General features: G+C 37.0%; 2 protein-coding genes and 1 pseudogene across 4 annotated transcripts; 1 reads left to right on the plus strand and 2 right to left on the minus strand.

Annotated features, from left to right (window-relative positions):
* Nucleotides 1-1,329: 1,329 nt before the first annotated feature.
* On the minus strand, nt 1,330-5,220 carry LOC148919469 (uncharacterized). The gene is made up of 3 exons (XM_089047076.1): nt 4,954-5,220; nt 4,686-4,771; nt 1,330-2,625 (listed from the first exon to the last, which is right to left on the minus strand). The coding sequence occupies exons 1-3, from the start codon at nt 5,218-5,220 to the stop codon at nt 1,644-1,646; spliced, it is 1,335 nt and encodes a 444-aa protein (XP_088903202.1). The 3' UTR covers nt 1,330-1,643.
* LOC103319587 (putative disease resistance protein RGA3) lies at nt 3,662-8,936 on the minus strand (annotated as a pseudogene). The gene is made up of 3 exons (XR_016124319.1): nt 5,612-8,936; nt 4,954-5,212; nt 3,662-4,771 (listed from the first exon to the last, which is right to left on the minus strand). The product of XR_016124319.1 is annotated as a putative disease resistance protein RGA3 (transcript).
* Nucleotides 8,937-10,057: 1,121 nt separating this feature from the next.
* LOC103319618 (uncharacterized) lies at nt 10,058-13,718 on the plus strand. Of its 2 annotated transcripts, none has more exons than XM_008221174.2 (6): nt 10,058-10,744; nt 11,371-11,464; nt 11,579-11,739; nt 12,902-12,929; nt 13,092-13,200; nt 13,395-13,718. In XM_008221174.2, the coding sequence occupies exons 1-6, from the start codon at nt 10,445-10,447 to the stop codon at nt 13,474-13,476; spliced, it is 774 nt and encodes a 257-aa protein (XP_008219396.1). In that variant the 5' UTR covers nt 10,058-10,444; the 3' UTR covers nt 13,477-13,718. The 2 variants fall into 2 exon arrangements, with proteins under 2 accessions (XP_008219396.1, XP_016647901.1); XM_016792415.2 differs by having other exon boundaries at nt 10,308-10,744; nt 11,576-11,739.
* Nucleotides 13,719-14,861: the final 1,143 nt, after the last annotated feature.

The following is a 14,861-nucleotide window of genomic DNA, read 5'->3' on the forward strand; positions in this document are numbered from 1 at the left end:
TTAATAGGATTAGATTTTATCTTTATTAAGTTAGACTCTATTTTGGTTTAAGTTAAATTATTAAGTTTTCATCATCTTGGACTTGGAAAGGATGTTTGAATGAATATCCTATTTGGCACATATTGATATACACTGTTTTGTTGGATAATTGATGGGATCATCCTTTATAGTACAAAAGATGACGAAATAGAATAGACTTTATTTCAATCAAATCTGAGCACGTTGGTGATACATTAGAATCATCTCTTAGATAACAACACAGTTGTATAAAAAGCTACTGGCAGAAGAGCTCAAAGCTGTTGTGCATATTTTTGAGAATGTTCCATGTTGGTAAAGCATGTTGGTGACTACGGTTGAAGGCACCAAAGTCTCGCCTCGCTGAGTTACAGTCGGTAAACATTATCTAGAATGTGCTAGGATAAGTGTGTGAGTACTTCTTGTAACAAGTTTTTTGGACCATATCAATCCTCTGTTTATTTTTATTTAAAGAATCTTAAATTGCCTATTCACCCTCCTCTAGGCGTCATCCTGCAGGTATAATCAGGTTGCTGGCCAAGAAGATCTAACATACCTTAGGATTCGTGCCTGCTCAATTGCACAACCCGATGGCAACAACTATGGCGCTTGGAACAAAATGAATTACGTGTATGGAGCACAGTGGTTTGGATTTCCTAAACCCACAAAAAACGACGGAAAAGGAGATGAAGCTAGAGAGGAGTTGCAGAAGTCACACACAGCACTAATAATCAAAAAGGGTTAATGCTACTGCTGTCTCTTCCGATCAGGGATTTGAATATATATGTTTTGTTTTAAGGAGGCTTGGGATATTTTAGGTTATCAAGTCAAGGGAGCCAACAAATGCACACTTTATTTGCCCTGAATTTTATTCCATGCTTGTTCTGGTTTAGGTGAAAAAATTCCAGAAGATAGAGTTGTGAAAAAGATTTTGAGATCAACGGCAAAATCTATTGAAGAGATCCGTTTCTTTTGTGCTATGAGATGAAACAACCTCTTAAAAAGAGCAAAAGAAATGAAGAAGATTATCATTGCAGTGATGAGGAATTCGATTCCACAAGACAATGAACTTCTTTCCAAGGAGTTTCAAAAGGCTGTTAACTATACTGATTGTCGCAGGTTAAATGAACATCCAAGAGAAAAGGTCAAATTTTCAAGCCATATCAATCCTGCTACCGAAGTTTATTTTTATTTATTTGATTAGAATCTTATTGGCCTTTCACCCTCCTCTCCATCCTGCAGGTATTTTCATAAATCATATCCACTGTACTTGCAGTCTTATCAAACGAAAACATAATGAAGAAGTCAAAGAAGTGAGCGCAACAACAATACGCCGATATAGACAAAGAAAATTACAAGGTGAAGAAAGTGGGTTCTTCCAACCACTAGAAAGAATCTCTCTCTTCTCAACCCAAATTCTCAATAGAGAATCCCCAATTACACCCATGACTCACAACACAAATTCACAAGTCCTAAACCATACACCCTAAAAGTAGGGGAGGAAAAACAAGGGCTAACCGGCCGAAAAAAAAAAGCTACAAAACAGGGTGGGAAAGACCAAAAAAACTGCAAAATCATGTACAAGGCAACTTAGAAAACAAAACTGAATCCGCGTGGCTCGAGCAGTTTTACAACATCCCGAAATCGTGTTCTTTGGACTGGAAAAAGTAGCTGGAGAACTGGTGCAATTGGATATTCTCACACTCACTAATGACTAATTTCTGCAGCGGCGTCTTCCACATGAAGTCCGGCACTGCTTTCAGATTAGGACATGACTTGATTTCTAAGGTTGAAAGAGATGGCATTAATTTAATTTCAGAATCCTCTCCCTCCCTGTGCCCTTCAACTCCTTCCCAATCTTCCCACTTCACCATGCTTTCGAACCAGAGTTTTTTCAATTTCGGGAATAATATTGTTGGCGTTTCCAATTGACCATCTATTCCCAAAAAATCAACTCCCAACTTTTTAAGACTCTTCAGTTCAACTATTATAAGATATTCAAGGGACGGCAATTTCCCAAGAGGAGGCAAAAGCTCACAAAATGGAAAAAATTCAACTTCAAGCGTTTTCAAATTATGCAACGACATCATCCAATTGAGGCACAGAGTGAGACCGTGGTAATTGTAGATACCTAACCTCTCCAAATTTGTATGAGGTTGAAAGGCATTCAGTAATTTTTCATCCATTTCTCTCTGAAGCTCACTTTCACTTGTATAAATTGACTGATCAAAAAATAGAAACAGAGTATTGAGGTTTTTCTTATTCACAAATTGTGCCTTATTAACCTCACTCACATCTTGCACTGACTTCAAGTTACGTATACAAACCTCTCGAAGCTGATCCAAGTTTCCCAACTCCCCTAACTTGATCAACCCTTTATTCTCGTCAACATCACCGTAGAGAGTTAAGCCTTCAAGTGTTTCCAGATTTTTTAATCTTCCAATCTCTTTTGGTACTTTTAGACTATCGCAACCCCCAAGATTAAGGTGCTTTAAGTTAATCAGCCTTCTTATTGTCACTCGTAGTGTTTTAAGTGCAATGCAAAACACGAGTTCCAATGTTTGCAGATTGTATAAATTACCCACAATATCGGGTAATTCTTCCAACTTACTTTTCCAAGATAAATTGAGATACCGCAAATGTATTAGTACCCCGATCTCTTTAGAAACAACTGTTATTTAGGGGTGGGCATAAAAACCGATAAACTGATTAAACCGAACCGAACCAAACTAAACCAAACTGAAAAATAATTTTTTTTTGATCAAACCGAAAAAGTCAACACTTAACCTGAACCGAACTGTTGACTTCGGTTCAAGCTTCAGTCCAATATTTTTTGAACCGTTGGACCTGACCCGAACCAACCTTTATTTTTTGGCAGCCAATAAGCCCATGCCACTACTAAATTCAAGGACCCTGATGAGCGGTTGAACAATATCGCAATGATGCAAGGTTTCTTTTTCTGCTACCATAAGCACCAGCCATTTGTGGAGAAATTTTGGGGTATGACCGTATATACAGACACATGATGGTCTATATGTAAACGACAAAATTGATATGTTGTGACCCAAAATCAATGGGCATATAAAAGTCAGGGCCACATCATTCAAAAAGTGACCCTTTATTGGGTAGTAGTATATCACAGTTCAGAAGTACAAAATGGCCACTTACTAATATTTCCTTTTAGACAATCAACATTAAAAAGCAAAGAAAAAAACCAAAAACAAACATAGCTAAAACAAAGTAAATCATCATCTATCTATCGAGATAGCATCTTAAATTTTAATTTTTCTAAGGTCATTATTGGTTTTAACTTAACCTCAATTGACAACGAGAGTTTGTTAAGTTTGACAAACTCTTCAAGAATGGGATTGAGAAAACGGGTGTCAATTCTCCATTATGGAATCTACAGTGTCAATCAAATGATACATTGCCAATTTTCTGTACTGGGTTCAGAATGGACATTTTAAGAGATATTGGACTTTAGCTCAAATGGAAAATTAAAAGGTGGTTTATTTTATTCTCGTTTCCTTTTTCTTGGTTATTTTCATGGGGCACAAAGGTCTAAACCCTCACTAAACACCAATATGAAACCTTCCTAATGTCTTTTGCTGTCAACTTGCAAAAGTAAAAACTCAATCACTTGAAATTCTTTTTTTTTTTTTTAAGGCAAACGATAATTCATTCAAATAATAAAAAACAATAGTGTCAGCATGTAACGAAGTGGCCTCATTAAAACCTTTCCGAAGAAAACCACGTGGGACAAAACTTCGGAATAGGAAAGAGTACCACACATGTCAAGAAATTACAACAAAATCAAGCAAAGGAATGTAGAGAAGGACAATCATCTTGAATGCAATCCATGAGCCAAAGAGGCCCCTCATCCATCCAAAACGATAGTCCACTTTCACGAGGACTAAACTAAGTAATTCTGTGAGCAGCTCCATTAGCTTTACGAGCAACATACTGAACAATAGTTTGGGGTCTCTCATTTCAGTCAGGCGATGAATCTCATCCACCAAAACCCTTTTTGATGCAAGCACTCCTCACTAGTGTTAATCATTTGAACTGCGTCGAAGAGTCAGATTCCACCACAAGAGGCATACAAGAAGCATCCAAAGCAAAGGAGATTCCAACCTTCAAAGCATATAGCTCATGGCAAGGATGGACCACGCTGTGGGCTCGCATAGCCGTTGCAGGTTGTGGTGATAGTGTTCTTTATCACAATGTCTATTGATTCTGCAAAGAGTCCGAAGGACCTCAGATTTTTAAACCGTGAATACAAATAGAGTGACAAAACTATTTCGTGAATCTAATTTAATAAAGAAGGCTTGAAAGACCAGTTTGGTTCCAAATTCCAAAAATATTACCTTGCAATATTTACTTACCAATCAAAATCCTATCCACTGTAGTAGCGGTCTTACCAGACACAATTAGAGAGAAACAGGGGTGGAGAGACTAAAAAGAGCTCCAAAATCAAGTACGCAACTTAGAAACAAAAACTAGATTGGCGTGCCTCGAGCGGCTTTGCAACATCATGAAATCCTGCCCTCAGGACTGGAAAATGTCGCTCCGCCACGTCATCTGCCTGCCCTAACAGTTTCAGGATCGGAGAGGCGAAAATGTATATAGGTAACAGCAGAATGCAGCAGAAAAACAACACAATCCATGACCTTTGTAGGTGTATCCCCAACATGTGGTGCCTCTTTGCCCCAAAAGCCTGCCCACATAGTGTCTCTAGCGCACTTGCCATGCCTAGCTAATTATTGTCATAAAAATAAAATTACAAAAAAGTTAAGAGACAGAGAAATAAAGATTGGGATGTGCTATGCCGACTTCCAGCGCGCCATTTTGTACAATCTGAAAGTTGGAATAGCTTATATGACACATAAAATTTAATTACACCAACACCCTCTGACATTTAGTGAGTTTGATTATTACCAGGAGACCGAAAGTGAAACCCAGAACGACATTGTTGGCAATGGAAATGGAAGCGAGTTCGACGACACCAAGGTGGCCGGCAAAGGCTTGTGTAATAACACACATGGAGTAGCCAGCCAAACGGCTGACGATGGCTGGACCCACAACTCGCCATAGTTTCTTGGAGTCTATCCAAACTCTGGATGGAAGGTGTTTGGCTTGAGATGGTTCTGCTAACAGAGATTGGTTAAGATCCACTTCTGCTTCTTCCCTGTCAATGCTTCCCATCGTAGAAATAGTTTAGTAAGACCAAGAGTGATAAAACCAAAAATTGAAAATAAGAACTTGACCAGACAGAGATATAGTGAAGAAAGGTAAATTTGACGTTGAGGCGAATTTTAGCACTCCAGCCACCTTCCCCTTGCCTTTATTTATTTAATTATCTGGTAAAATAAATAAATAAACAAAAACTAAACAAAAAGCAAAGCAATGCAAGTAGACAACTTCAAATTAAAAAAAATTGGACTGTCTGCCATTATGCAAAATTAGGTGAAGTTTCTTGGATAAAGAGTTGTTGATATTTTAATTTAAAGAAAATATGTAAATCTGAAGATGGTAGCAAAGCAACTAGAAACTTAAATAAAATTGAAGAATTGCAATGGAAGGTGTTCAAAATTACCATTTTAGCCCAAGAGGTGGATCAGATAGGCAGGCAGGCAGAGCCCATCATCAATCCTCCTCCAACATTCCAACTCCGTCTTTTTTCACAAACTTGCCCATGAATTTTGATGTTTTGGACTTGAGACGCATTTTTCAACCCACTCCATTCCACATCGTCTTGAACCATCGTGCAAGAATCGAACAATCCCTCTCGATATGCTCAATTCCCGCAGCGGGGTCTTCCATAGGAAGTTCGGCAGTGCTTTCAGCTTTTTCGCAGCCGGTGATTTCCTAACTTCAAAAGAGATGGCATTATTGTAATTTTAGAATCCTCTTCTTCTACTCCTTCCCAGTCTTCCCACTGCCCACATGTCTTCGAAGTATGGAGTTCTTTCAATTTGGGAAACGAGTTTATTAATGTTTGCGGTGTTTCGCCTGTTATTCCCAAAAATTCAACTCCCACCTTTTTCACACTCTCCATCCATCTTATATCCCTAAATATTCAAGGGACGGGAGTTTCCCCAGAGGAGCCAAAACCCTCACAAAATGGAACATCATAGAATTACAAGCCTTCTCAGATTATGACAGCTCATCATCCAACTTGGACACAGGTTGGTATTGTTGTAATTCCAGATATTCAACGACTCCAATTTGTATGCACTTGAAAACCATTCAGTATTTCTTCATCCTTATCAGCTCTCTCCGCATCTCCAGAAAACCCAAAATGTAGAGTCAAATGAAGGAGGTTCTTCTTGTTCACCAATTCTGCATTTTTAGCCTCACTCCCGTCTTTGGCTGAATTCAAGTTTTCTTGTACAAAGGCTTCCCTGAAAGCTGCTCCAAGTTTCCCAAATCCCCTAACTTGAAAATTCCTTCATCATCCTCGATACCGTCTTGAAGATACAACCAATCTAAGATTTGCAGATTTCTTAATCTTCCAATCTCTTTTGGTAATTTTAGCTCACGGCACCCCTCAATATAAAGATGCTTTAAGTTAACCAACTTTCTTAGCTCACCGGTAGTTCTCTGAGTCCCCTGGCAGTACCAAATGAGACGCAATGTTTCCAGATTGAATAAATTACCCACAGAATCGGGTAATTCTTTCAATTCCCGATTAAAACTTAAATCGAGATACCGCAAATGTACTAGTCCACCAATACTTTCGGGAACTTCTTTGATTGAGTTTTTATTCAACTTTAATGTTCTAATGCTTTTCAATTTTGAAAATGAGTCCGAGGGTAACGGAGGAAGTTTCTCAGTAGAAATTAGCAGAGTCCGTAATCCTTTGCAATTATTGTAGATTGAAACAGGAAACGAATCATTGTATGTTGACATTATGTTCAAATGACGAACCTTATTATCGACTACCATGTTTTTCTCTTTACCACTTTCCACCACCTCCATAATAAAACATTCATTTTTGGTGAGAAACTGTACAAAGTCATGCACAATATCATGCATTTTGCAGCCTATAATATCATCATTGTTCCATTCCGTTTTAAACAAAATCTTGGAAAAAAGATCGTATCACTAAGTTATCAAAGTACTGTTGGCCTATCATTCTTTCTTTTTCTTTATCTCCTTTCATACTGAGATATTCTTGTGACATCCAACACTCAATCAAATCTCATTTCTATCAAACTGATAATCTTTTGGGAAAAGCACAAAATAAAAGACACTGTCTCACAGCTGGAGTCAAATCATAATAACTAAGGAATAGTGATCGAAAAACCTGTTGTTCAACTTCTTCTAACTCCCATATCTTATTATCCAAAACATCTACCCATTCTTTTCTGGTTTTCTTATATCGCATGAGACTAGCTAAGGTCTTTGCAGCAAGAGGCAAACCATTGCACTTTTTAACAATTTTTCTCCCAATATCTTCAAGCTGATCATCTCGTTCTCTATCAAAGAAAGCAATTTTGTTGAATAATTGCAAACAATCTTGATCACTCAAGATGTTCAAATGGATTACGTGATCAGCGGTTGCTCCCATCACAGCAGCAACCGTCTCTTTTCGTGTGGTCACCAATATTCTACTGCCTATAGCACTATTTTGTAAAGCTCCCATTAATGTTCCCCAATTATCAATGGTTGGATTCCACACATCATCTAGAACAAGGAAAAACTTTTTACCACTAACATATTCATTTATACATTCCAACAAAGGTTGCAAACTAGTTGAATTAATTCGATTATCATCTTTATTTAGAGCTTGAGCAATGGCTCTGGCAATCTTGATCTCTTCAAAAGGGTCTGACACACAAACCCATATTCTAGTGTCAAAATGAGTTTTTATAATTTCATCATCATTATAGACTAACTGGGCAAATGCAGTTTTTCCTAATCCTCCCATCCCCACAATGGGGATCACAACAAATGGGCTCCTCCCTTGTTGACTGCTCTCGCTTAACAACATGCTTACTAATCTTTTTTTCTCCTCTTCACGACCAATTATACTAGACACTTGGACAAAAGAAGAAGTTTCAACCCGTTCAAGTTTCTCAGTGGCTCTAATTGTGTTCTCATGAAAGTTATAATTTTGTTTTGAATTGGCTATATCAGTTAACTTTTCATGTGTTTCTTTTATTCTCATAGCGATGTCATGACGCCTAACTACTTTATCAATTGGACCACAACCACAACAAACGCTAGGGGAGGGAATGAAGAGGCATACCTTCTTCCTTTTTGTAAGGGCAGCACCTTCTTTCTCTTCTTTTTCAATTTGGTGCTTGAGAATTTCAGTGTTCCACTCGTCCAACAGATCGTTAATGTCGTACGACACATCTTCCAGACTCCGCAGCCAGTTTTTGACGCGGGCCTCCTTCACCTGCCTCTCCTCTGCATCCTGGAGCACAGCTTGAATAGCATTGAAATGGAAGATGAGGTTTTCAACTTCTCGGTCAACATTCACGACCAGCCTCACCTCTTCTTCTATCTGTTTACGTGTGATGGAAATCAACTGCTCTAGGACCACGGAAACGAGTGCTTCAGCCATTGATGGTGGAAATACAACAGGGAAAATACGCCAAGTGCAGATGAACAACTGGGAAATATGATTAAAGCAGAGCACAGATCTCGAAAGCTAATGGCAAGAGAGACTCAAAAGAATAATTGTTGGTGAAGTAAGAAGCCTCACCGGCACCAGATTTTATAGCAAGGTTTTTCGAACGTTGTACTAAAGTTGCTTGGTTTTACTTTAATCCAGTAGAGCGGGCATTACTTTTTGACAAAAACAGTGTTTTCCTATAACGGCACATAATTAACCTTATCCTCAGCGATGCAATGAGTGTTCTTGGCCATTAGCTTTTTTTGGCTTTACCCAAAAAGATGAGCTCTTGTGGCTTCATTATTGCCCCACTGTAACGGCATCATTTTACTCTTCTTCATTGTATAACTCATCTGGGACTTCTGTTGGAAATCAAATCATAGCTTTGGGCAAATGGTGGGGTTGATGCCTGTTTTTGGCCCACCCTTTAATCTTTATGTATCATTTATAACCCACATGGTATTATTATGTGCAACGGCATAACACCGTGCGTGCATGGTATTATTATTTTCACAAAATATCAGCTAGTAAGTTAGTAGCTACTATTATTTTTGACATGTCGATATAGTACTACCGTCACACACAATAATATTTTTCTAAAACGAACTACAGAGAGAAGTTACTGTAATTGAAATAGCACAATATTGAAAGATGGTTTATTGATCTTTGTTCTTCTTTCTTTTTGTTAGTTGTGTAAGACCAACTCAAGACCCAAACTAGATGAACTGTATACCTGAGGGTATAAATATATATTTTTCATATTGGCTCTTATTCAATATAACTCCTTAAACCAGGAAACATGGTTTAGTATAATCCGGATCCAACTTAAAAAGCTTCTAAAATAAATTTGTATCTATAGTCTTTTTAGTTAAGATTTAGTTTTGAAGTAAGAGCATGACTGGAGGAGATGCTCTTAAAACTTATGTGCAGCTACCTATTAGTTTAGTGGCATGTAGTTTGATCGAGGTTAGCATACTAGTTATTGAAACCCTAGTCGGTTTTTCAATTTATGTACAATTGTTAAATGTATAGTAAAATACACATTTTTTTTTTAAACAAACAAACTATATACACATATGTTTACAAATGTATGAATAATATAGGTTAAATTCACGTATTTCTCACCTATTATTGAAAACACTTTAAATTTTTAAATAATTAATATTAAAATACTCTATAGTGGCCAAACTTTCACAATATTTAAAGAAAAATATCGTATATTAATAATTATAATTAAAACCGTATCTCAAATAGAACGTAGAACATATTAAGATCATTGAGTTTATCATTCTCTATTAGGGTAGATATTAAATATAATCTATTGATGTTGTGACATACATCACATGGCTACATTTGATTAGGGTTGGGTTAACCTAGTACAGCAAGAGAGATGGATAATTTAAGGAAACAAACGAACGGTTCCGTCATTCTGTGTGAGTGGGAGATATTCTCTTCCACGGAACCAAACAGCCCAAAAATGTATGTAAGAATTTAGTCCTTTCTTCCCTTCCAAAATCCAATCCCACCCGCAACCCAACCATCCAAATCCAAATTCAATCATAACACTAATTAAACCACTTTTATTATTAAAACAAAAACACAACCCAACAAAACAAAAATAAAAAAACACCATTAATCAATCACATGTTGTTCCATTCCAGCAACAACATCAGCAGAACCAGAAGCAGAAAAAACCCACCCCAATAATTCTTCTCTCTGAAAAAACCCCCAATCCTTCTCAGGCCTTCTTCGTCGGCGATCGCATAACAAACAAGGCTTTCGGAGCTTGCTTTCTTTCTGGGGATGGAGGTCGAGGTCTCCGGTTCGAATCCCTCGGCCGATGCGAAATTGAGGAGGGCGGATTCGCAGAAGGATAAGCTCCGCGTGAAGCGGAAGACTCTGCAGGCTGTGCTCGAGCAGTGCCAGAGAGCCCTCGTGTCGCTCGATACCACTGGGGGTGCTGACGGCGACAGCGATGGAGATGATAACGGTGAGGATGAAGACGATGATGATGATAACAGTTCTCGTGGTGCTGTCGATGACGATGAGCGCCAGCAAGGCCGCAGATCGACGAGTTCGCGCCCTGACTGCGAAGCCGACGAGGTATGGATTGGGGTTCCGTGTGGGGTTTGAGCTCAATTTTAGGGTTCGATTTTGATTGAATTCTGGTGTTTTGGGGATTTTGGAACTTTTTGAAAAATGTTAAATTTTGGTTAAATGATTGAGATTGGGATTAAGGGTTATTTTTTAAAGACGTTGTTCTCCTAAATGTTGAAGCAAAGAGCAATTGAGCTGTTACCGGTTTAATCAATAATTAATGGTGAATTGCGTACTTGATTAGTATGATTAATGGCAATTGTTGAGCTTGATAACTGTGTGGAGTGTGGACACTGATTGCTTATAAGTTTAAAGGATGAAGCTTTTTATATGATCAACACAATTGCTTCGACTAGCTCAGTAAAACCATATAATGCCTAAAATATGTTATCTGGTTTCTTTGTGGCGGTGGACTGATTTCTCTAAGCTCACCGCATAATGTCTTTTTGTAGGAATAAAAATTTCAGATTTCACTTCTGATGGTACCTTGAGTCTAATCCCAAGTGAAACCTTTTATTGCTGACTTTGCTTTTTCGATTGAATTGTAATGATGAATAAGGGGGAGACACTGTACTACTTGTTATCAAGGCTTTCCATATTCTAACTCACATGTCATTTGCATTTGGATGCAGTTATGCAATCTTCTAAAATCTAGAGTTGAATGTCCCGACTTCCTTGAAAAGCTAGAATGCGCGCAAGCATCATCAGTTTCGCAAAATATGGCTGGTATGCATCTGAATATGGTCACAATGAAATTTTATAACCATGTGATATGTCTTCTGCATTATGAAGATTAGACTTTATATAGTGCCGTGCTAAACTATTCTTGTATGGCAGCAGAAGAAGGTAGTTCTTGGGATCTGGTTAATGAGAATGATCTATGGGAAGATGAGGATAGTGACTTGGGTGAAGAAGACTATGTTCTTGTTAGGCAAGAAGATATAGTAGAGGGTATTGCATGCTTTATGGCTGCATACCTGTTATCCCTTAAACAGACTAAGGTACCCTGAAACTCTGCTCAACATAATTTTATTATACTTCATTTGATTTTATACTACCACAACTATGATCGACACATATATAGAAAATTACTCCAACATAACTGTCTACCAGATTATTGTGTGTTTAGCGATATCCAGTTACTTTTCTACAAACCAGATGAACAAAACAAAAGCAGTTCTATCCTGCTTGGTGGATTTTTGTGATGCAGTATGTTATGGTTAAACATGAATTATGCCAATTGAAAAGTTTGGCCCCACTTTTGGTGCTAGTTTCATCCTAGTCTAATATTTAGTGCTAACCAGGATGGCCAATACATGGGCATGTAGTACGTTCATATCCTTTTGTATTACTGGTCTTCCTTTTGTTATGAGAGCACCTATGCATTAGCCTTGTTCCTTGTATCTTATCATTCATACATGGCACTCTCAATGTAACATTATTCTCTATGTTACATGGATGTGTTGCTAACACATAGGCTAGCTTCTTGTACTTTACAATTAATAGGTTCCACTCTTAATCTGTCTCTTATACATATATTTTTAATTTGATCTTTTCTGGTCATTCGTATTACTCATCATCTTAGCATTCCCATTCTTATCATTTGTCTTCTTAACGTTCTCATCTCTGTTAGGCGGGTATGTTGCTCTTGCTTTTGCTTTAAAGCCCAACATCATCCTGCAAAGAATAGTTTTTTTTTTCCCTGATAGGAGTCCCATAAAATAATAGTTTGCTTAGTGAGAGTTCTTTAGAACTTTTGTTTTTAGTCTATTTGGTATTCTTTTATAAGGTAGGTATTTGATGTATGACCAAATGATCATGACAGACCTTAAGAGATCAGGCTTTCACTGCATTCGTAGTATAGCATCTTCTCTTGCTCCCAGTATTTACATCTATCATTAACTGCGCAGAGCAATGCAAGTAGATTAAGAGGTGGAACCATTGAATTTATTGTGATGAACCATAACACATTAGCACTAGTGTTGGCATTTTTAACATGTCTAGTTGACATGTCGACAATTTCTTTCTATGATTGTCAAACAATTTGAACAGATTGTGCATATGCGGCCTTTCTTGTTGTTTGAGCATGGTTTATACACCAAATTGGATTATGTAGTAGATATGATGTATTGACTCATTAATTGATTGCTGTGTGATTTTCAGGAATTGACCCCTAATCAACTTCAGGATGGTGAGTTTGATACTTGTTTTTGTGTTGCTTCCTAAGTTTGAAGAGAACTTGAAAAATTCTCTTAACTTCAAATCTATTCTGTATGCATTTTGTGCTTTATTTGACCAAGTTTGTTTCCCACATTTTAGGAATGGAATCTTACATTTCCTATTTCTTATGTAGCCCTTAGCAAAACATTCTCCGTGAGAAAGAAGAAGGGAAAACTTCGAAAGGCTTGGGATGGAAGCAAAGTTATTTATAATGTAGCATCATGGGGGGCAACCGCCATCGGGTAGGATACTTAAATCTAATGTTACCTAATCTGATGGTTTTAAAGTTTCCCGCCATCATTGTGCAGCGTGTCTTTGATCACTAACGTAATCTAGTCATGTTGCTTGCCGAATTTATAATTAGAATTCATGTATGTCTTAGTCTTAATTTACATTTATACTGTACTTTGACCTCTAATGTTTTCATTATTTTCAGGATATACCAAAACCCTGTAATAATAAGGGCTGCCACGAAAGCCTTCTGGACATCTTGTCAAGTTATATCAAAGCTTCTCTAATTTGTGTTTGTTGCTGGGGATAGGGTTTTTAGTGCTCAGAATTTGCTTGTTGTATTTGGTGCTTTGAACTGCTGACTCTGCTTCGTCCGTGTTCCCAAAATTCTGTAACATTACTGGCATTCTTTTCCTGCTACAGATGGCTTGATTCCTTGATCAAATTTAATCTTGTAAATATTGTCTTCTGGTTAGAGAGTGCAATTCAAATTTATGTAACATAGCATCGAAATGCTTTCGTTCCCTCATGACTGCAGTTTAATTTCAACAATACTGGCGAGCACCGGATGCATGTTTGCAAGAACTTGAACTTCAGATCACTTTTAGCCACTTTGTAATAACAAGATTCAAAAAAATTTGTTTTGCATCCACTCTCTGACATGTAGAAGAAATTCAAACGAAAGATACCATTTAAGTTAAACCTCATAAAGCATCTAAATGTCCTCAATCTACGTTTCTGCAGACATGTTGGCATTTGATTTGGAATTCTGTCGACTTTGGTTTGAGAATAGACTTCTCTTATTCAAGCAATGCATACAAATCTTTGTTCAGCAATATTATATGCAGCAGATTAACAGAAAAAACAAAAATAAAGGTACCTTTTTCTTGTGTGTAAAAACCAAAAACTTCAATTGGACCCGTTTGAATTATCCCTAAAATGAATTAGTTCAAAATCGATGAACAGCTTAGGTGCCTTTTTCCAGTGTCATGACGGAAAAAAAAAACAATTGCAAATGCCAACAAATTCATATGTAAAATAAATAAATAAATAAAACAATATTTTAAAGGTTAGAATATCAAGTTCTATCTCTCCCCCATCAGTATTGATTTGGTATTAAAAATTCATATGTAATAATTATTTATTCTGTTTTTAGTCGGAAAATAATTATTCTAGGTTCAATTCCCCTGCACCCAATATAGTATGGTTGTATGCCAGTGGGGCTCAGCTGCGGTGGTTTAGCAAAAAATTGTAGAGAACCAATTTAACTGATATCCCCTCTCACCCTTCCAACGATTGGCGAAAAAAAAAAATATATATATATATATATATATATAGTATGGTTGTATTAAAAATAAAAAGTAATAATTATTTAAAAATAGAAGTTAAATTAATAATTGTTTCACTCAAATAGCAACACAATCCGACCCCAAAAATAAAATAAAATTAGCAACACAATTTACGATACCATGTCAAACAAAGTTGGTCAAATATCCAGATATACTTATATTATTATTCTTCTTTCAATATGGAGGTATTTATACAAATACAAAGATGTGTTAATTGTAAATAAAATATAAAATATATCTAAATTACAATAGAAAGTGAATCTCTATTATAATAGGAGTAAATAATAATCGGTAAGTAACCAAAATTCGAATGAAATAAAGAA

This window comes from Prunus mume, linkage group LG2 (genome assembly GCF_029339155.1).
Source record: "Prunus mume cultivar Tortuosa linkage group LG2, ASM2933915v1, whole genome shotgun sequence".
In the NCBI taxonomy this organism is placed as follows: domain Eukaryota; kingdom Viridiplantae; phylum Streptophyta; class Magnoliopsida; order Rosales; family Rosaceae; genus Prunus; species Prunus mume.